At 44.8% G+C, this 16,885-nt stretch overlaps 1 protein-coding gene across 2 annotated transcripts in view; it reads left to right on the top strand.

Annotated features, from left to right (window-relative positions):
- Positions 1 to 16,885, top strand: part of P2RX7 (purinergic receptor P2X 7) — a 64,207-nt gene that overhangs the window by 15,363 nt on the left and 31,959 nt on the right. The window contains exons 1-3 of one of the 2 annotated variants that reach the window (XM_088828167.1): positions 10,255 to 10,445; positions 14,748 to 14,916; positions 16,059 to 16,127. In XM_088828167.1, coding sequence (XP_088684293.1) covers positions 10,321 to 10,445; positions 14,748 to 14,916; positions 16,059 to 16,127 — 363 coding nt within the window. In that variant the 5' untranslated portion in view covers positions 10,255 to 10,320. Of the gene's footprint in view, positions 1 to 10,254; positions 10,446 to 14,747; positions 14,917 to 16,058; positions 16,128 to 16,885 lie in introns of those variants that run through there. The other variant, XM_055405466.2, reaches the window with a different exon arrangement.

Here is a 16,885-nt window from a genome sequence, read left to right as displayed (position 1 = left end):
TGAATGATTTTCACTTTATGAAGAGCTTTTTTGTCCTGCTGTCCTGGTTTTCTCATTTCAGTGCAGAATGGCAGAGGCCTCTCTGTGGACCAGCTATCATGTACCGACCGGCTTCTGGGCACCACACTCGAGCCCCGCTTCCCACCAGGGTAGCAATCTCCCAGCCCCCCTGGGTTTTGAGCACCATGCTGGGAAGAGCAAGGACCAGATTACATAGATTATTCACACTACTACACATGTCAACTGACTGGTGTGCAAAATGCCAGAGAAGTGGAACTAGAGAAGCCAGCAGGAATCCAACTGGGTACAGGCTTGAAATTCATCCTGAGAACACTGAGAAAGGAAGAAAAGTCTTTCCTACCCCACTGTCAACATTTTATTATGAAAAATTCCAACCATAAAGGAAATATTAAGTGTTTTATAGATTCAGAGTTCATACTGAGGGTTCATAATTTCATTTTAGAGAAAGCATTCTACTTTCAATATGGCAACACCTAGTAAGTACTACTGAGTGCTTAGCATGCGCCAGATTCTGTTCTTAGCTTATGACATGTATTAGCCTGTTTAATCCTTGTAAATAACCCTACAGAATTGGTCCTCATAATGTGTAACCATGATTTGAACAGCGTTCAGTTCAGTTCAGTTCAGTCGCTCAGTCGTGACCGACTCTTTGTGACCCCATGAATCACAGCATGCCAGGCCTCCCTGCCCATCACCAACTCCCGGAGTTCACTTAAACTCATGTCCATCGAGTCGGTGATGCCATCCAGCCAGGTAATGGGTTCCACCTCTTGACTGTATGTCACAACTTAATTTCTCAGCCTCCCTTGCAGCTAGGACACAGGCGTGAGACCCCAAGCTTTTCAAACGTATGCACCATGCAACAATGCTTTGGTATACAGGAAATAACATGGGGTGGTGGGCATGAGCAGAATTCATCTGAAGGAATATATGGGGCTAATACCAGCCTTGACTGACACCATAGGGGCCACTTCCTGGACCCAATGTTTAGAGATCCCACCCTGGCCCTCTGCTAGCTGTGAGCTTCCCTATGGAGTAAGGAGCCTGTGGGACTGTATTAGTTTTCTATTGCTGCATAACAAATTACTACAAACTCACCTAAAATACTGCCACTTATTAGCTCACAGTTCTGTAGGTCAGTAGTTTGGGCCTGGCATGGCTCGGTTCTCTGCTCAGGGTCTCACAAGTTTGAAATCAAAGCATTATGCTGTGCTGAGTTCTCACTTTGGGACTTGGGGGAAAATTCACTTCCAAGCTCATTCTCCCTGTTGGTAGAATTCAATTCCGTGCCATCATGGGACTCAGAGCTCTGCTAGCCAGGGGCCACTCTCAGATCCTAGAGACCACTTGCATTTTTTGTCGTGGGGCTCCCCTCTATCTTCAAGCCAGCGATGGCACAATGTTTTCATGCCTCAAATCTCTGACCTCTCTTCTGGGACCAGCCAAAGGAAATTCCCTACTTTTAAAGGCTCAGGGACTTCCCTGATGGTCCAGTGGTTAAGAATACCTGCCAGTGCAGGAGACATGGGTTCAATCCCTGGTCCAGGAAGATCTCACATGCCACAAGGCATCTAAACCTGTGGGCCTCACGTACTGCTGCTGGCACTCTAGAGCCTGGGTGCCACAACTACTGAGTCCACGTACCACAACTACAGAAGCCAGTGCACCCTAGAGCTCTAGAGCAACAAGAGAAGCCACTACAATGAGAAGCCTGCACATGGCAACTACAGAGTATAACTAGCAACTAGCTCACCACACTTAGAGAAAGCCCCCGAGCAGCAATAAGACCCAGTGCAGTCAAAAGTAAATAAATATCTTTAAAAATACACTAGAAGGAATTAATTGCAAAATAGAGGAGACAGAAGAATAGATAAGTGAGCTGGAAGATAGAATGATGGAAGTAACTGCTATGAAACAGAATAAAGAAAAAGAAAAAAAGAATTGATGATAGTCTCAGAGACCTCTGGGACAACATTCAATGCACCACATTCAAATTACAGGGGTCCCAGAAGAAGAAGAGAAAGAGAAAGGATTTGAGAAAATATTTGAAGAGTATATAGTCAAAAACTTACCTAATATGGGAGGGGAAATAGTCAATCAAGTCCAGGAAACACAGAGAGTCCCATATGGGATATACCCAAGAAGAAATATGCCAAGATACATATCAGTCAAACTATTAAAAAATTAAATACAAAGAAAAAAATATTAAAAGCAGCAAGGAAAAAGCAAAAATAAAAAGCACATAAGGGAATCCCCGGAAAGTCTGTTATGACTTTCAAATGTTTAAATAAGCAGTATGTGGGCCTCCACTAGTTCTCAGTTGTTAGTTTCCCCTCACTGCTGGAACAATCCAACCACAAACTTGGTAACATAAAACAACAATTTATTCTCTCCAAGTTCTGGAGAGATACCTAAAATCAGTATCACTAGGTCAAAACTGAGAGGTCAGCAGGACCATGCTCCCTCCAGAGGCTCTAGAGGAGAAGACTTTTTTGCTTCTTCCAGCTTCTGGGGGTGGCCTGTGTTCCTTGGCTTGTAGTCACATCATCCCAGTCTTCAAGGCCTGCAGCCCTGACTCTCCGCTTCACCTTCATGAACCTTTCTCCTGTATGTGTGTATATATGTGTGCATGAAATCTCCTCTATTTTTAATTTTTAATTAAAAGTTTTTGGATTTTTGGCTGTGCTGGGTCTTTGCTGCACACAGACTTTCTCTAGTTGAAAAGAGGGGGGGCTACTCTGTAGTAGCGGTCCATGGGCTTCTCAAGGCAATGGCTTCTCTTGTTGCAGAGCACAGGCTCTAAGACATGAGAGGTTCACAGTAGCCGTGGCTCAAGGGCTCTAGAGCACAGTCTCAGTAGTTGCAGCTCACAGCCTTAGTTGCCCCGCAGCATGTGGAATCTTCCTTAATCAGGGATCAAACCTGTGTCCCCTGCATTTGCAGGTGGACTCTCAACCACTGGACCACCAGGGAAGTCCCTCTGTCTCTCTGTTATAAGAACACATATGATAGCATGTAGGGCCTACCTAATTCAGGATAATCTCACCATCTCAAAATCCTTAACTTAATCACATCTGTAAAGACCTTTTCCCCAAACAGGGTAACAGTTATAAATTCTGGGGATTAGGACATGATTGCTTTGGGGTCATTATTCAGCCTCCTATAGGAGATGTGGCCCCAGGCATTGAATTCATTGGGGCATGGCAGTGACTAAGATTCTGGCACTCAAACACTATTGGCATGAATTTCTACCTATGGCTCAGCCATGGCTGGCAGAGTCTTTTCTCTGGAAGAGTCCCTATTCTCTGGGTGTTGTTCCTAGCTGCGCATTGTTTCAGCAAGCCGGGTTTTTGGTCTACTAAGAGACTGTTTGAATTACCTAATGTCCTTTTAAAATGTCCTTCTTCCTTTATTTTTTTAAACAACTTTCAGTTCAGTTCAGTCTCTCAGTCACATCCGACTCTGCAACCTCATGAAATGCAGCATGCCTGGCCTCCCTGTCCATACCATCTCCTGGAGTTCACCCAAACTCATGTCCATTGAGTCAGTGATGCCATCCAACCATCTCATCCTCTGTTGTCCCCTTCTCCTCCTGCCCTCAATCTTTCCCAGCATCAGGGTCTTTTCAAATGAGTCAGCTCTTCACATCAGGTGGCCAAAGTACTGGAGTTTCAGCTTCAACATCAGTCCTTCCAATGAACACCCAGCATTGATCTCCTTTAGAATGGACTGGTTAGATCTTCTTGCAGTCCAAGGGACTCTCAAGAGTCTTCTCCAGCACCACAGTTCAAAAGCATAAATTCTTCGGCGTTCAGCTTTCTTTATGGTCCAACTCTCATATCCATACATGACTACTGGAAAAACCATAACCTTGACTAGATGGACCTTGCTTGACAAAGTAATATCACTGCTTTTTAATATGCTGTCTAGGTTGGTCATAACTTTCCTTTCAAGGAGTAAGCGTCTTTTATTTTCATGGCTGCAATCACCATCTGCAGTGATTTTGGAGCCTAGAGAAATAAAGTCAGCCACTGTTTCCACTGTTTCCCCATCTATTTGCCATGAAGTGATGGGACCAGATGCCATGATCTTCGTTTTCTAAATGTTGAATTTTAAGCCAACTTTTTCACTCTCCTCTTTCACTTTCATCAAGAGGCTTTTGAGTTCCTCTTCACTTTCTGCCATAAGGGTGGTGTCATCTGCATATCTGAGGTTATTGATATTTCTCCCAGCAATCTTGATTCCAGCTTGTGCTTCTTCCAGCCCAGCATTTCTCATGATGTACTCTGCATTTAAGTTAAATAAGCAGGGTGACAATATACAGCCTTGACGTACTCCTTTTCCTATTTGGAACCAGTCTGTTGTTCCATGTCCAGTTCTAACTGTTGCTTCCTGACCTGCATACAGGTTTCTCAAGAGGCAGGTCAGGTGGTCTGGTATTCCCATCTCTTGCAGGATTTTCCACAGCTTATTGTGATCCAACAGAGGTTTAATTTATTACGTCATAAAAGTCACCGATTTTAAGCATATACTTCAATGATTTTTTAATAAATTTGCAAGATGGACAACCATCATCACAATTCAGTTTTGGAATATTTCATTACTCCAATAAGATCCCTCATTTCCACTTACAGTCACTCCCCATTCCTATCCACTGGATCCAGGCAAACACTAACCTATACCCTGCCTCTATAGATTTGCCTTTTCTAGACAATCTTAAACTTGGCTGAGTGGACTCTGTTGTTTAAAACTAGAAACCCTGGCCAATATAATTCTGTCGTGTCTGACTTTTTGCAACCTTGTGGACTGTAGCCCACCAGATTCCTCTGTCCATGGAATTTTCCAGGCAAGAATACTGGAGTGGGTTGTCATTTCCTTCTCCAGGGGATCTTCCTGACCCAGGGATTGAACCCACGTCTCTTGCATCTCCTGCACTGGCAGGCAGGTTCTTTACCAGTTGAGCCAACAGGGAAGCCCAATATAATTCTAATATCCCCTAATTATAGAAGAAGCGATGACTCAGAAAGGCTAAGTAGGACTTCCCTGGTGGTACAGTAGAATAGAATCCACCTGCCAATGCAGGGGACATAGGTTCGATTCCTGGGCCAGGAGTAACTAAACCTATGTGCCACAAATACTGAGCCTCCATGCTACAACAACTGAAGCCCGTGCACCTACAGCCTGTGCTCCGCTACAAGAGAAGCCACTGAAATGAGAAGCCCATGGACTGCAACTAGAGAAAGCCATCACGCAGCGATGAAGATCCACTGCAACTAAAAATTAAATTAAAAAATAAAGAAAGGCTAAGTAACTTACCCAAGGTCATGTAAGTAGTAAGTGATAGAGCCGATGTTGAACCCAGAACCCAAGCTCCCCATAAAGTCCTGTAGAGAATGGAGGAGGTAAGAGTACAAACAGAGGGAGGAAGACCATTTAGGAGAGTATCGGGTCATCCAGGTGAGAGCTAATGGTGATTTGGAATGAAGAGTTAACAGCGGTAGAGGAGAGAAGTAGATGGTTTTGAATAATGCTAGGAAGACATAACAATAAGATTTGACAACTGAATGGATGGGGGGATGAGGGAAAGGATAAATTAGGCAGTTTGCCATGTTCTGGCTTGGACCACTGATGAATGGTTGAAGAACTTATTGGGGATAGGAAATGTGAGGGGGGGAAACACCCATCTAGGGTGGAAGAGGAATTCAGAACTGAAGGCGCTAAAGGCACAAGTCTATGCGACATACAAATGTACATACTTATTTGATAGATGGATATGTGAATCTGGAGCTGCTGCTGCTGCTAAGTCACTTCAGTTGTGTCCGACTCTGTGTGAGATGTAGATTTCTATATTGCCAGCAGAAAAATGGTTAACTAGAACTATGGCAGTAACTGCAACTGCCCAGCAAGAGAGGGTGTAGATGAGAAGACAAGAGGGCTTAGAACAGACCCCTGAGGAATTCTAACCTTTCAGTGATGAAAGGCACAGAGGTCACCCAAGGATCTCAGAAAAGGCAAACATGGAGATCCAAAGAAAGTCAGGAGAATGTGGATTTGGGAAGGTGAGGGGAAAAGTGGAGGCATGGTCACTGGTATCCAATGCTGTTGAGAATTCCAGGAAGCTCAGGTCCATGGCACGTCTACTGAATTCAGCGATGGTGTTGTTGTTTACTTGACAAGAGAGGCTTTATAGAAGTTCCAGGGGTGGGAGCCAGTTTGGAGTGGGCAGAGGAGTGAATGGAGACTTGGAAATGGATGTGGTGACTCACTTTTTCAAGGGACTTGGATACAAAGGAAGAGGCAGCAAGTAGTAGGAGAAGAATGTGGGGTCAAGGGAAGGTTTATTTTTAAGATGGGAAATTGATGCTGAAATGGAGAGGAGACTCAAGAGAAAGGGAGATGATGGGATAAATGAAAATTATCATCATTGCTGTCATTGTCATCACTGTCTCCAGCTAGCAACTACAGGGAAAGCTTGTTCTGTTCTGGGACTGTTCTAATTCTCAGACATTTCTTCCTTACACTGAACCAAAATCTATCTCCCTGTAATTTTTCCCTTTTGGTTAGAGTTCTGCCCTGTGGTCTATTTTCTACTTGACAGTTTCCAAATGGCTTCAGCCTGCTATTACATGTCTCCACTTCTCCAAAATAATAGCCGAAGTCCCTCTGACTCTGTACCCCTAAGACAGTATCCAGACTCTTTACTATCTCAGCCAAGCCCGCACAACCACACTCTGGTTTGTTAAGGCTCTCTTAAAAAGTGATGCCTGCACTCTTGCATTGCTGGTGAAAACATGAAATGGTTCAAGCTTTTGTGGTTTGGTAAAATGAACTGAGATAAAAAAAAAACGTGCACGTCCTTTGACTCAGAGACTTATCTTAGGGTGTAAAATTTACCTGAAGTGTGACAGATTCTTGTGTAAACATGTGCCTGGCAACGTGAAATGGGAGAGTGGAGAATTAATGAAGTATAGTGTTGAAGAGAACAGACTGAGCCTCAAAAGACTAAGGGTTTCCCCCACCCCCAAAGATCAGGAACAAGACAAAGATGTGTGTTTTTACCACTGAAATGCCTGTTACTCAAAACTGTATTCGACATTCTAGCCAGCGCAATTAAGAAACAAAAAGAAATAAAAGGCATCCAAATTGGAAAAGAAGACGTAAACTATACTTCGATGATAAGATCCTATATATGGGGGACTTCCCTGGAGGGTCCAGTAGGTAAGACTCTGGGCTTCCAATGCAGGGGGCCCTGGTTCAATCCCTGGTCAGGGAACTATATCCCCCATGCATGCCACAATTAAGAGGTCTGCATGCCGAAACTAAAGATCCTGTGAGCTGGAATGAAGACCTGGTACAGCCAAAATAAAATGTAAAAAAAAAAAAAAAAAAGATCCTATATATGGAGAATCACAAAGAATTCACAAAAAACCCATTAAAGTTAATAAACCAATCTGTAAAGTTTCAAGCCGCAAGATCAACACACAAAAATCAGTCATGTTTCCACACACCAACAATGAGCAATCTAAAAAAGAAATTAAGAAAACACTTCCATTGACAATAGCACACAAAAGCGCGTGAGCTGGGAGTTAATGCTGCTACTCATCGCGTGTCTTAGTTCACTGCAACAAGTACCAAAGACTGAGTGGCTGGTAAACAACAGAAGTTTATTTCTCATGGTTCGAGAAGCTGGAAATCCTAAGGTCAGAGCAACATCAGACATGGTTTCTGGTAAAAACCCACTTCCTGGTTCACAGATGGCCATCTTCCTGCTGTATTCTCACACAGCGGAAGAGGCCTCTTATAAGGGCACTACTCTCATTCATAAGCACTCCATCACTTTCCAAAGGCCCCACCTCCTCATACCATTGCATCAGGGTTAGGTTTCAACTTATGAATTTGGGGAGGGGGTCACAAACATTGAGTCTACGGCACTGTGTGAACTTGGGCTCACTTCCTTAGCGTCACAGTTTGCTCAGCTCTAAGGTGAGGGTAAGACTGTTCCCTCTTTACAGGGTTATTTTGGGGCAGGTGAGGGTGGAGAGAGTTAGTATTTGTTATTGATATATGCTTAGAAGAGTGCTTGACACATAGTAAAAGCTAAATCAAGACTACCAAAAATGTTTACAAAAGCTGACAACTTTTCACAATTCACCTCTTAGGCTGAACTGCATGGAATTGCCAATATTCTATTGTTTTGTCTACAAAACGGGCAATTTCATATGTTCCAACCTATGAACTAGAATACCCTGTAACCATTCAAAGTGGGTACATATCATAGATCTATCTCTATCATCCATTTTGCACTACCATTGTGAAAAGAGTTAATAACATAGTATTGAGCAAAAACAGCAAGTTATTTACTAGCATGTAGAGTGTGGCCATGTTTGTGTGTCTAGGTGGGGGCATAAAGAGGCATCAGAAACATGTGAACAAATTTTCAACAGTGATAACCTCTGAGAGGGAGAACGTTGGAAACTTTCCATGTTCTTTGTGCTTTTCTGTGAAGCTTATACTTTTACAAACACCAAAGGGATTCTCTTTAAATGTGTGGCTCATAAGACCTGAACACAGGGCTCCTTCTGCTTGTTGCCTAATTAGGGCATAAGTCATTGGCTTATCACCACCCTCAAGGAGAATATTCTACTTCTCTCACTAAAGCTTAAGATGACACTAGTTTTTTGGGTTTTGTTTACTAGAGGATATAACACAATTTTGGCTAATATGGGTTTGGACTTACTTAAAATGTTGGGCCTCTAAGATAAACCTCTGCCAATTTGGGTGGTCCATGGCCTGTATCTGTATCTGAGCTCAATGCCTTTACACCTATCCATTATACTGGGTTGGCCAAAAAGTTTGTTTGGATTTCCCCATACTGTGTTCTGGAAAAACCCAAATGAAAATTTTGGCCAGTCCAATATTTCCTCTAATTGGTAAACATTAACTAATAGATTAGGACTTGCTCTCTTTTCTCCATATAGTAGGATATGTAGAAAGTATTGTGTTCTGGAGTAGGAGTTTTTGGAACGAGAGAGAGATAGTTTAAGAAGTATGAAAAGGAAGGTTTTTCCAAATGAACTAGATAGTAGATGAGTGCAATAGTCAAAGAGAACTGGAAGAACAGATGATGTCTTAGCCAAGCTGTGAGTAACAAGAAACTGAACCCCCTTCACTAGTTAGCTCAAGGAACGGTGTGGCAGAGTAGAACGGGCTTGGTATATTGTTGTTGTTTAGTAGCTAAGTAGTGTCCCACTCTTTAGCACCTTCATAGACTATAGCCCACCAGTCTCCTCTGCCCATGGGATTTCCCAGGCAAGAATACTGGAGTGGATCACCATTTCCTTCTCCAGGGAATCCTCCTGACCCAGGAATCGAACCCACGTCTCCTGCATTGGCAGGTGGATTCTTTACTGCTGAACCACCAGGGAAGCCCTGCCTATATTGTAGGAGGCTGAATAATGCCCCCCACCCCGTGTCAAATCTCCATGTCCTGATCTCTGGAACCTGTGAATATGGTACCTTATGTGGCGAAAGGAACTCTGCAGATGTGATTAAGTTCAAGGTCTTGAGATGGAGAGCTTATTCTTGATTATCTGAGTGGCCCCAGCATGATCACAAGAGTCCTTATAAGGGGGAGGGGCAAGAGAGTTGAAGCTGAAAAAAGAAAACGTGACAAGAGGAGTTGAGGGTTGAGAGTTGTGGTTGTGAACCCAGGGATGATCTAGAAGCTGGAAGAGGTGAGAACAGACTCTTGATCACCTTGATCTGAATCCTGTAAGAATGATTTTAGGCATCTGACTCCCCAAAAGTAAGAGAAAAAAATGTTTGTGTTATTTTAAGTCACTAAGTTCTTGGTGGCTTGTTAGAGCAGCCACAGGAAGCCAGCATTTAACTTGCCTTTCAGGGTGCAGGCTCTCCTCCACTTTCTTCGCCATACATCTCTGACTGCCTCTGGCCCCTTTCTGACCACCCCCACGCGCACACACACACAGCTGAGTGGACCAGGGTTAGACACAATCAGATTCTTCTCTTGGGATTTTAAATATAAGATATAGAGGCTGCAGGCTCAACTACTCCACGAGGCACAGAGGGCCCAGGACCCACAGTTCTCTTAGGGGCTCACAGAAGTCTATTGGCCCTGGGGTAGGTATCAGTTAACCGGATGGGAGGATGGTTCACTTTCAGGTCACATCCTTTCACTCTAGCGTTACCTTTGTTCAGTGAGCTCAGGTGCTGTGTGGGTGAAGTCTGGCTTTGCTGAGAGGCACTTCCTTTCCGTGGCACGTTGAGGACTCTCTCACCATGGGTGCATGCCGCCAAACCCCCCTGAGATGCCAGTTCGTGTCTGTGAAAGTCCTTCTCATTGAGAATTCGTGGATTGGGTGTCTGAAAAACCTCTTTATAGTGTGCATCGTGCTCTACAACTGGTGAGTCAGGTGCAGTGTGCCAGTCTGGGGACTCCCCCAGTGGACCTTACCCTCCGTCCTTCTGTCCTCCTGCTGCCCCTCCACAGCCCTCCTCTTCAGCTAGACTGGCCTGTGAGGACCCAGGCTTCTCTCACTTTTATTCTCTTCCATCTTCCCAGACTCTTCAGCTTTCTTCTCCCCCATCTCCTTCTATCCACCCTACAAGGCCCAGCTGAATTCCTCAGCTCTGTCATGCCCCTGTTCACTCCAGGGACCAGTGGTTTTGCCCTCTTCAGAATGCAGAGAATTGCAGCTTCTTAGAGCTGAACAGTCATAGGGATTAGGGAGCCAGGGAGTTATCCCCCTGTTGTTGTTGCTGTTCAGTCGCTAAATCGTGTCTGACACTTTGCCACTCCATGGACTGTAGCACACCAGACTTCCTCGTCCTTCACTATCTCTGGGAGTTTGCTCAAATTCACTTCCATTGAGTCGGTGATGCTATCTAACCATCTCATTCTCTGCTGACTCCTGCTCCTTTTGTGTTCAATGTTTCCAGCGTCAAGGTCTTTTCCAGTGAGTCGGCTCTTCACATCAGATGGCCAAAGTACTGGAGCTTCAACTTCAGCATCAGTCCTTCCAATGAATATTCAGGGTTGATTTCCACTAGGATTATTTGGTTTGATCTCTTTGCTGTCCAAGTTATCTCCCCATTCAGGGACTAAATCCATTACCCAAAGAGGTGGCATAGCTTGCCTGATTCACCAAGGAGATCGGAAGACAGCTGCTGGGACAATCTTTAGAATGTTCTTTCCATTTGCAGACTCTTTTGTTTCCTCTTTATTTTCTTTGATGCATCTCTGAAGCATTTTGATTCTTTTCGAAAAACATTTCTTTCTTTATTTGGCTACATCAGTTCTTAGTTGCGGCACATAGGATCTTCAGTTTTCGTTGTGTTAGGACCTTTCAGTTGCGTTAAGGTCTTTAGACCTTTTAGCTGTGGCATGTGGGATCCAGTTTCCTGACCAGGGACCAAACCTAGGCCCTTGCGTTGGGAGTGTGGAGTCTTAAGACACTGAACCATGATTATGTAAAGACAAGTTTGCTGATTTCTAAGAGGGTTGGATTCCATTAAAGCTGATCTCTACCACGTCATACATTTGGGGATGAATATGAGAGACTAAGGGCTTCCCAGGTGTCTCAGTGGTAAAGAACCTGCCTGCCAATGCAGGAGATGCAGGTTCAATCCCTGGGTCGGGAAGATCCCCGAGAGAAGGAAATGGCAACCCACTCCAATATTCTTGCCTGGGAATCCCATGGACAGAGGAGCTTGGTGGGCTACAGCCCATGTGATCACAAAAGTGTTGGATGTGACTGAGCGACTAACCAACCAGAGACTGAGCTTCCCAAATGGAGGGTTAAATGGACACTGTTACTCTGGGAGACTGTTGCAATATCCAACACAAAAGAACATTGCACATACCATGTGCACGTTGTGATGACAGGCTGAAATACACTGTTGAATAAGCATTATCCTATTTGTCTGTGGAGTTACACTAGATAGCTCCGTCTCATATATGCTCATTGGATCTCAAATTGGGCTCTCTGCAAACCTCATTATGTGGATTTCCCTGGGGGGTCCAATGGTTAAGAATCCGCCTGCCAATGCAGGGGACATGGGTTCAATCCTTGGTCTAGGAAGATTCCACACGCCGTGGGGCAACTAAACCCATGCACCACAACAAGAGAAGCCGCCGTGATGAGAAGCCAGCATACCGCAACTAGAGAGTAGCCCCCTATCCTGCCCGCCACAGCTAGACGAAACCCTCCCACAACAATGAAGAGCCAGCAGAGCCAAAAATGAATTTCAAAAAACCAACGACACCCTCATTATGCACTTACTTCCCATTTACCCCTTCCGCCAGCCCCAGGAAGCCATCAGTCGACTGTCTCGGTGGATTTACCTATTCTGGATGTTTCACATAAGTGGAATCGTACACTACATGGTCTTTTGTGTCTGTCTTCTTTCACTTAGCACAAAATTTTTTGAGGTTCGTCCGCAGCATGTGTCTCCTTTCATTCCTTCCCATGGGTAGATGATTGTCCATCATCTTTTAATGGACGTGTGGGTTGTTTCCACCTTTTGACTACTGTGAATAGTGCCGCCATGAATATGTGTGGACAGGTATTTGTTTAGGCATATAATGTTTTTAATTTCTTTAAACTTTGTCTCATTCTGTGGCATGCTTTCCTTACTCAACGTTACGTTATTTCCACATTGATGCAAGCAGTGCTCCATCCTCTTTCACTCTTACAGAACATTCCAGTGAATAAATCCAACAATTTATTCACCCATTCAGTGTTGGAGGATATTTCCATGATTTCCAGTTTTCCCTATTATAAATAGCGCGGCTTTACAATTTCCTGTATATAACTTGTTGGGCGCCATCTTTGAAGGCTCCTCTGGGGCATACACCTAAGAGTGAATTTGTTGGGGCCTGGGAAATGCACCTCAAATGTACAGTACTTCATATTGCCAAATGTGAGCTGTTTTTCCATGAGTCTCTTAGGGGTTTTCAACCCTGACTGTGCATTAGAATCAATTTTAGAAAAATATATAGGCACCTGGATAACTCCCCAGACCTATTGAATCAGAGTTTCCAGGGATGAGACCAAGGAGCTGCAATTTTGAAAGCTCCCTAAGTAATTACACTGTACAGCCAAGGTTGAGAACAGCTGGGACCAATCCTTGGCCCACAGTATCTCGGTTTCCCAAGATCAGCTCATAGAGGAAGGCTACTGACTACCTAACAACATTCAGATATTAGAGGCTAAGCAGAGGGAAGAGACCAAATAGATACATGCCCAATGAATAAACAAAGCATTTAAAACAAACTCTTAAGGGATTTCCCTGGTGGTCCAGTGGTTAAGACTCCACACTTCCACTGCAGGGGAGGCATGTGTTTGATCCCTGGTCTGGGAACTAGGATCCCATATGATGCATGGGACAGCAAAAAAATAAATAAATAAAATAAATTCAATTATTCAGGGCAATGGGAAACAGGAAATGGATAAATGGAGATGGAATCTACCATTTTTAGTTATCAATCCCACTTTTCCCCTCTCTTTCCCCCACCATAATAACTTAGAGTCATATTCTAAAGAAGGCTGCTGCTGCTGCTGCTGCTAAGTCGCTTCAGTCGTGTCCGACTCTGTGCGACCCCATAGACGGCAGCCCACCAGGCTCCCCCGTCCCTGGGATTCTCCAGGCAAGAACAATGGAGTGGGTTGCTATTTCCTTCCCTCTTATTAATAGATCAGAAGGCAGGAAACCAGAGGCAAAGCCATATCATGTATGAACAAATATAGCACATGGTTAAGAGGTCTTGCTCTGGGCTCTACGGTAGACCAGTTAAAGACCTCAGGCCTGCCACTGATGACCTGTGAGATCTTGGGCAAGTTCCTTCACCTCTTTGAGCCCATTCTCTCATCTACAAAAGCGGGATGATTACAGGAACTGTCTCCTATCACTGTTGTGAGCACTAAAGGAGGTGATGCATTTAGAACAGGTACTAAGTACTCGATAAAGCATAAGCTGCTATTACCAATGCTATTTTAAACCAGGCAGGTGTTTCTAGAAAACAGGAAGCTGACCTGCTAGACGTGTGTGTGTGTGCATATTAAGTTGCTTCAGTCGTGTCTGACTCTTTGTGACACTATGGATTGTAGCCTGCCAGGCTCCTCTGTCCATGGGATTCTCCAGGCAAGAATACTGGAGTGGGTTGCCATGCTCTCTTCCAGAGGATCTTCCTCACTCAGGGATTGAACCCAGGTCTCTTATGTTTCCTGCATTAGGCAGGCAGGTTCTTTACCACTAGCGCCAGTTGGAATACCTGGAACAAACCCTTAGGTAGATGCTAATGTGTTACTGAGTCCCAGAACAAAGCTGATGGACTGACCTGGTGTGGACTTCACTATTTGAGAAGGCTATCTATAAATTAAGGTCTATATTAGGTGATATTAGAGACTGGTATTGGGGACAACAGTTTCTACATGGTGAAAGCTCACTATGAGCCAGATACAGTGCTGAGGAGTTTGCATGGGTATCTCAGTCCATCCTCAAAACAACCCCATGAGGTAGGTATAACTATTCTTCCCATTTTACAGTTAAGGAAAATGAGTCACAGAGAAGGCGAGTCACTTGCACAAAGTCACCCAGCAAAGCCTGGATTTTAATGGAGCTGGCTTTCAGTTCCTGAATCCAAAATCACAGCACTGTGTCTCCCTTGAGAAAATCGCTGATGCTTTTCTGTGTCTGTCATTTAGCTTTGCTTTGGTGAGTGACAAGAGGTACCAACGGAAAGAGCCTGTCATCAGTTCTGTGCACAGCAAGATAAAAGGGATAGCAGAGGTGAAAAAGGAGATTATGGAGAACGGACAGAAGAAGGTTATGCGGAGTGTCTTTGACATGGCAGATTACACCTTCCCCTTGCAGGTGAGCACCTGTCAGCATCCTCCCAGGACTCGTCCCTGGTCACTGTCCCCAGGGCCTCTTCCTCCTCCCCTGGGACCTAGAGACTCGCTCCAGAAAAACACTGGCCCCATTTAAAAAGCTCTGTGAAAATCCCAACTGAGAAAACCTAAAAATTGCAAAATTGGGTCAGATGCAGCCACTCAAAGGAGGTGATACTTTGCTTTATCAAGTCCCACAGGGTTTCTCAAAATAGCAGTGTGTCCTGGGGCATTGAAAACATGATTTGGTTCACTCAAACTTTATTTATACATAGCTTTTCAGAAGCAGGGCCATCAAGTCAGCAAGTTTTGCTTAGATCCAGAAGGGCAAAGAACTTTCTGCCTTGAGGGGACCAACCCTTCAGTATTGTTTGTGTGGCATTTTATCAACAAAATGTCTCCAGGAAAACTCTTGACTGCAGTTTTGCACAAGGGAAGGCTATAGATGACAAAGAATGGAAGGGTGTGGACCATAGCGAAAGGGCTTGAGATTGTCTCAATCCGCAAAAAGAGAAAATGAACCTAGAATTCTCAAAAGGGAGAGACTGAAGTAGAGTTGAGAACACCAAAGAACAGATGGAGGGGGGTGGTAAGAGGGACAAAAGGGCCCATTGGCAGCCCCTGGAAGCTGGAAAGCTTTGAAAAACCATAAAAGCCAAGCTGCTATCCATTTGTTTCTAACAGAGGGTCATTAAAATCTCCACCTATTGCGCAGGTGGTGGGATGCCCTATGACCCGTTCATTAAAGTCCTGGATAATCTGAACAGCATTCTGATGGAGGTAACAACCCCACCTCTGCCTCCCCACATCTTTTGGTTTTCAGTGTAATGGGACTTACTGTGTCCCCCAAAATGAAAAGGCTGCTTTTGAGGCTGGACTGGAAAATGAGTGCTCAATCAATTTGAATGTTCCTCCGCTCTCCCTCGGCTCAGCAGGGCGGCTCATCCAGCTTGGATATTAAGCGCTCTGGGTAGTCGATTTACTTCCCAGACCCAGATTTCTAGACTGAAGCTTAGAAGAGTGGAAAGGTTCGCCCCCAGGCACTTAGCCAGTTGAATTACTATGATTAAGCAGTTCTGTTCTCAAAGGGCTTGCCATTTTGCCTTCTCTCTTTTTTCTCTGCAGGGGAACTCCTTTTTTATGATGACAAACTTTCTCAAGACAGAAGGCCAAGAGCAAGGGTTGTGTCCCGAGGTAAGGAGGAAGGGACAGGTGATAAGAGTTCCTGGAGGAGGCGCAGTTCAGAGGAAATAGAAATTGGGACCAGGGGTGTTGTGGAGCCCACAAATATTGACTGAGCCTCTGCTTGTTACAGAGCAGGGGTGTAGATCTGGGCTGGCTGGAAGGGGTGAGAAGACCCTGCATTTCTCGCTCTGTAACCACCAGATCTCTGTCTGTCGCCCTGGGTCTCCAGCTGCAGCACTAGGAGCCTATGCAGCTCGAGGCCTGCTTTCTCCATCGCTTGCTCCCGGAGCAGCTTGGGGCAGCAGGGATCCTTGGCGTTTGCACAGCGTCTCATGTTTTAGTGGAGCCTCACAACAACTTTAGCGGGGTAACAGCACTCCCAGCCTTATTTTACAGGTCAGCACAAAGATCAGAGAGGTTCAGTGACCTTCCCCATATCACACAGCTTGCTGGAGGCAGAGCCAGACTTAAAATTCAGCTGTCCTTATTCACAACTTCTCCCACTGTTCACTGTGAACTGCCTGCACGGCCAGCCTGGGAAGATGTCAGACAGTGAAAGTTTGATATTTCATTGCACTTCTTGAGTTTTAGGCTCTGCGTGACGTGGGGAAGCCCCGACGTCTCCCACCCTCACTACCACCATCCACTCACTCTTTCCCCACCTTGCTTTGCCCTCTCCATACTCTCTCTCAACCTTCTGCCTTCTTCGGGAGAACTTTCTTCCCTATAAAAACAAGTGTTTCTTGTTCTGTCCCATCCCAGTCTTG

This window comes from Moschus berezovskii, chromosome 19, assembly GCF_049115385.1.
Source record: "Moschus berezovskii isolate FMDL1 chromosome 19, NW_MosBer_1.0, whole genome shotgun sequence".
In the NCBI taxonomy this organism is placed as follows: Eukaryota; Metazoa; Chordata; class Mammalia; order Artiodactyla; family Moschidae; genus Moschus; species Moschus berezovskii.
Note: the sequence above shows the minus strand (reverse complement) of the source record. Positions and strands in the feature narration are given on the sequence as shown.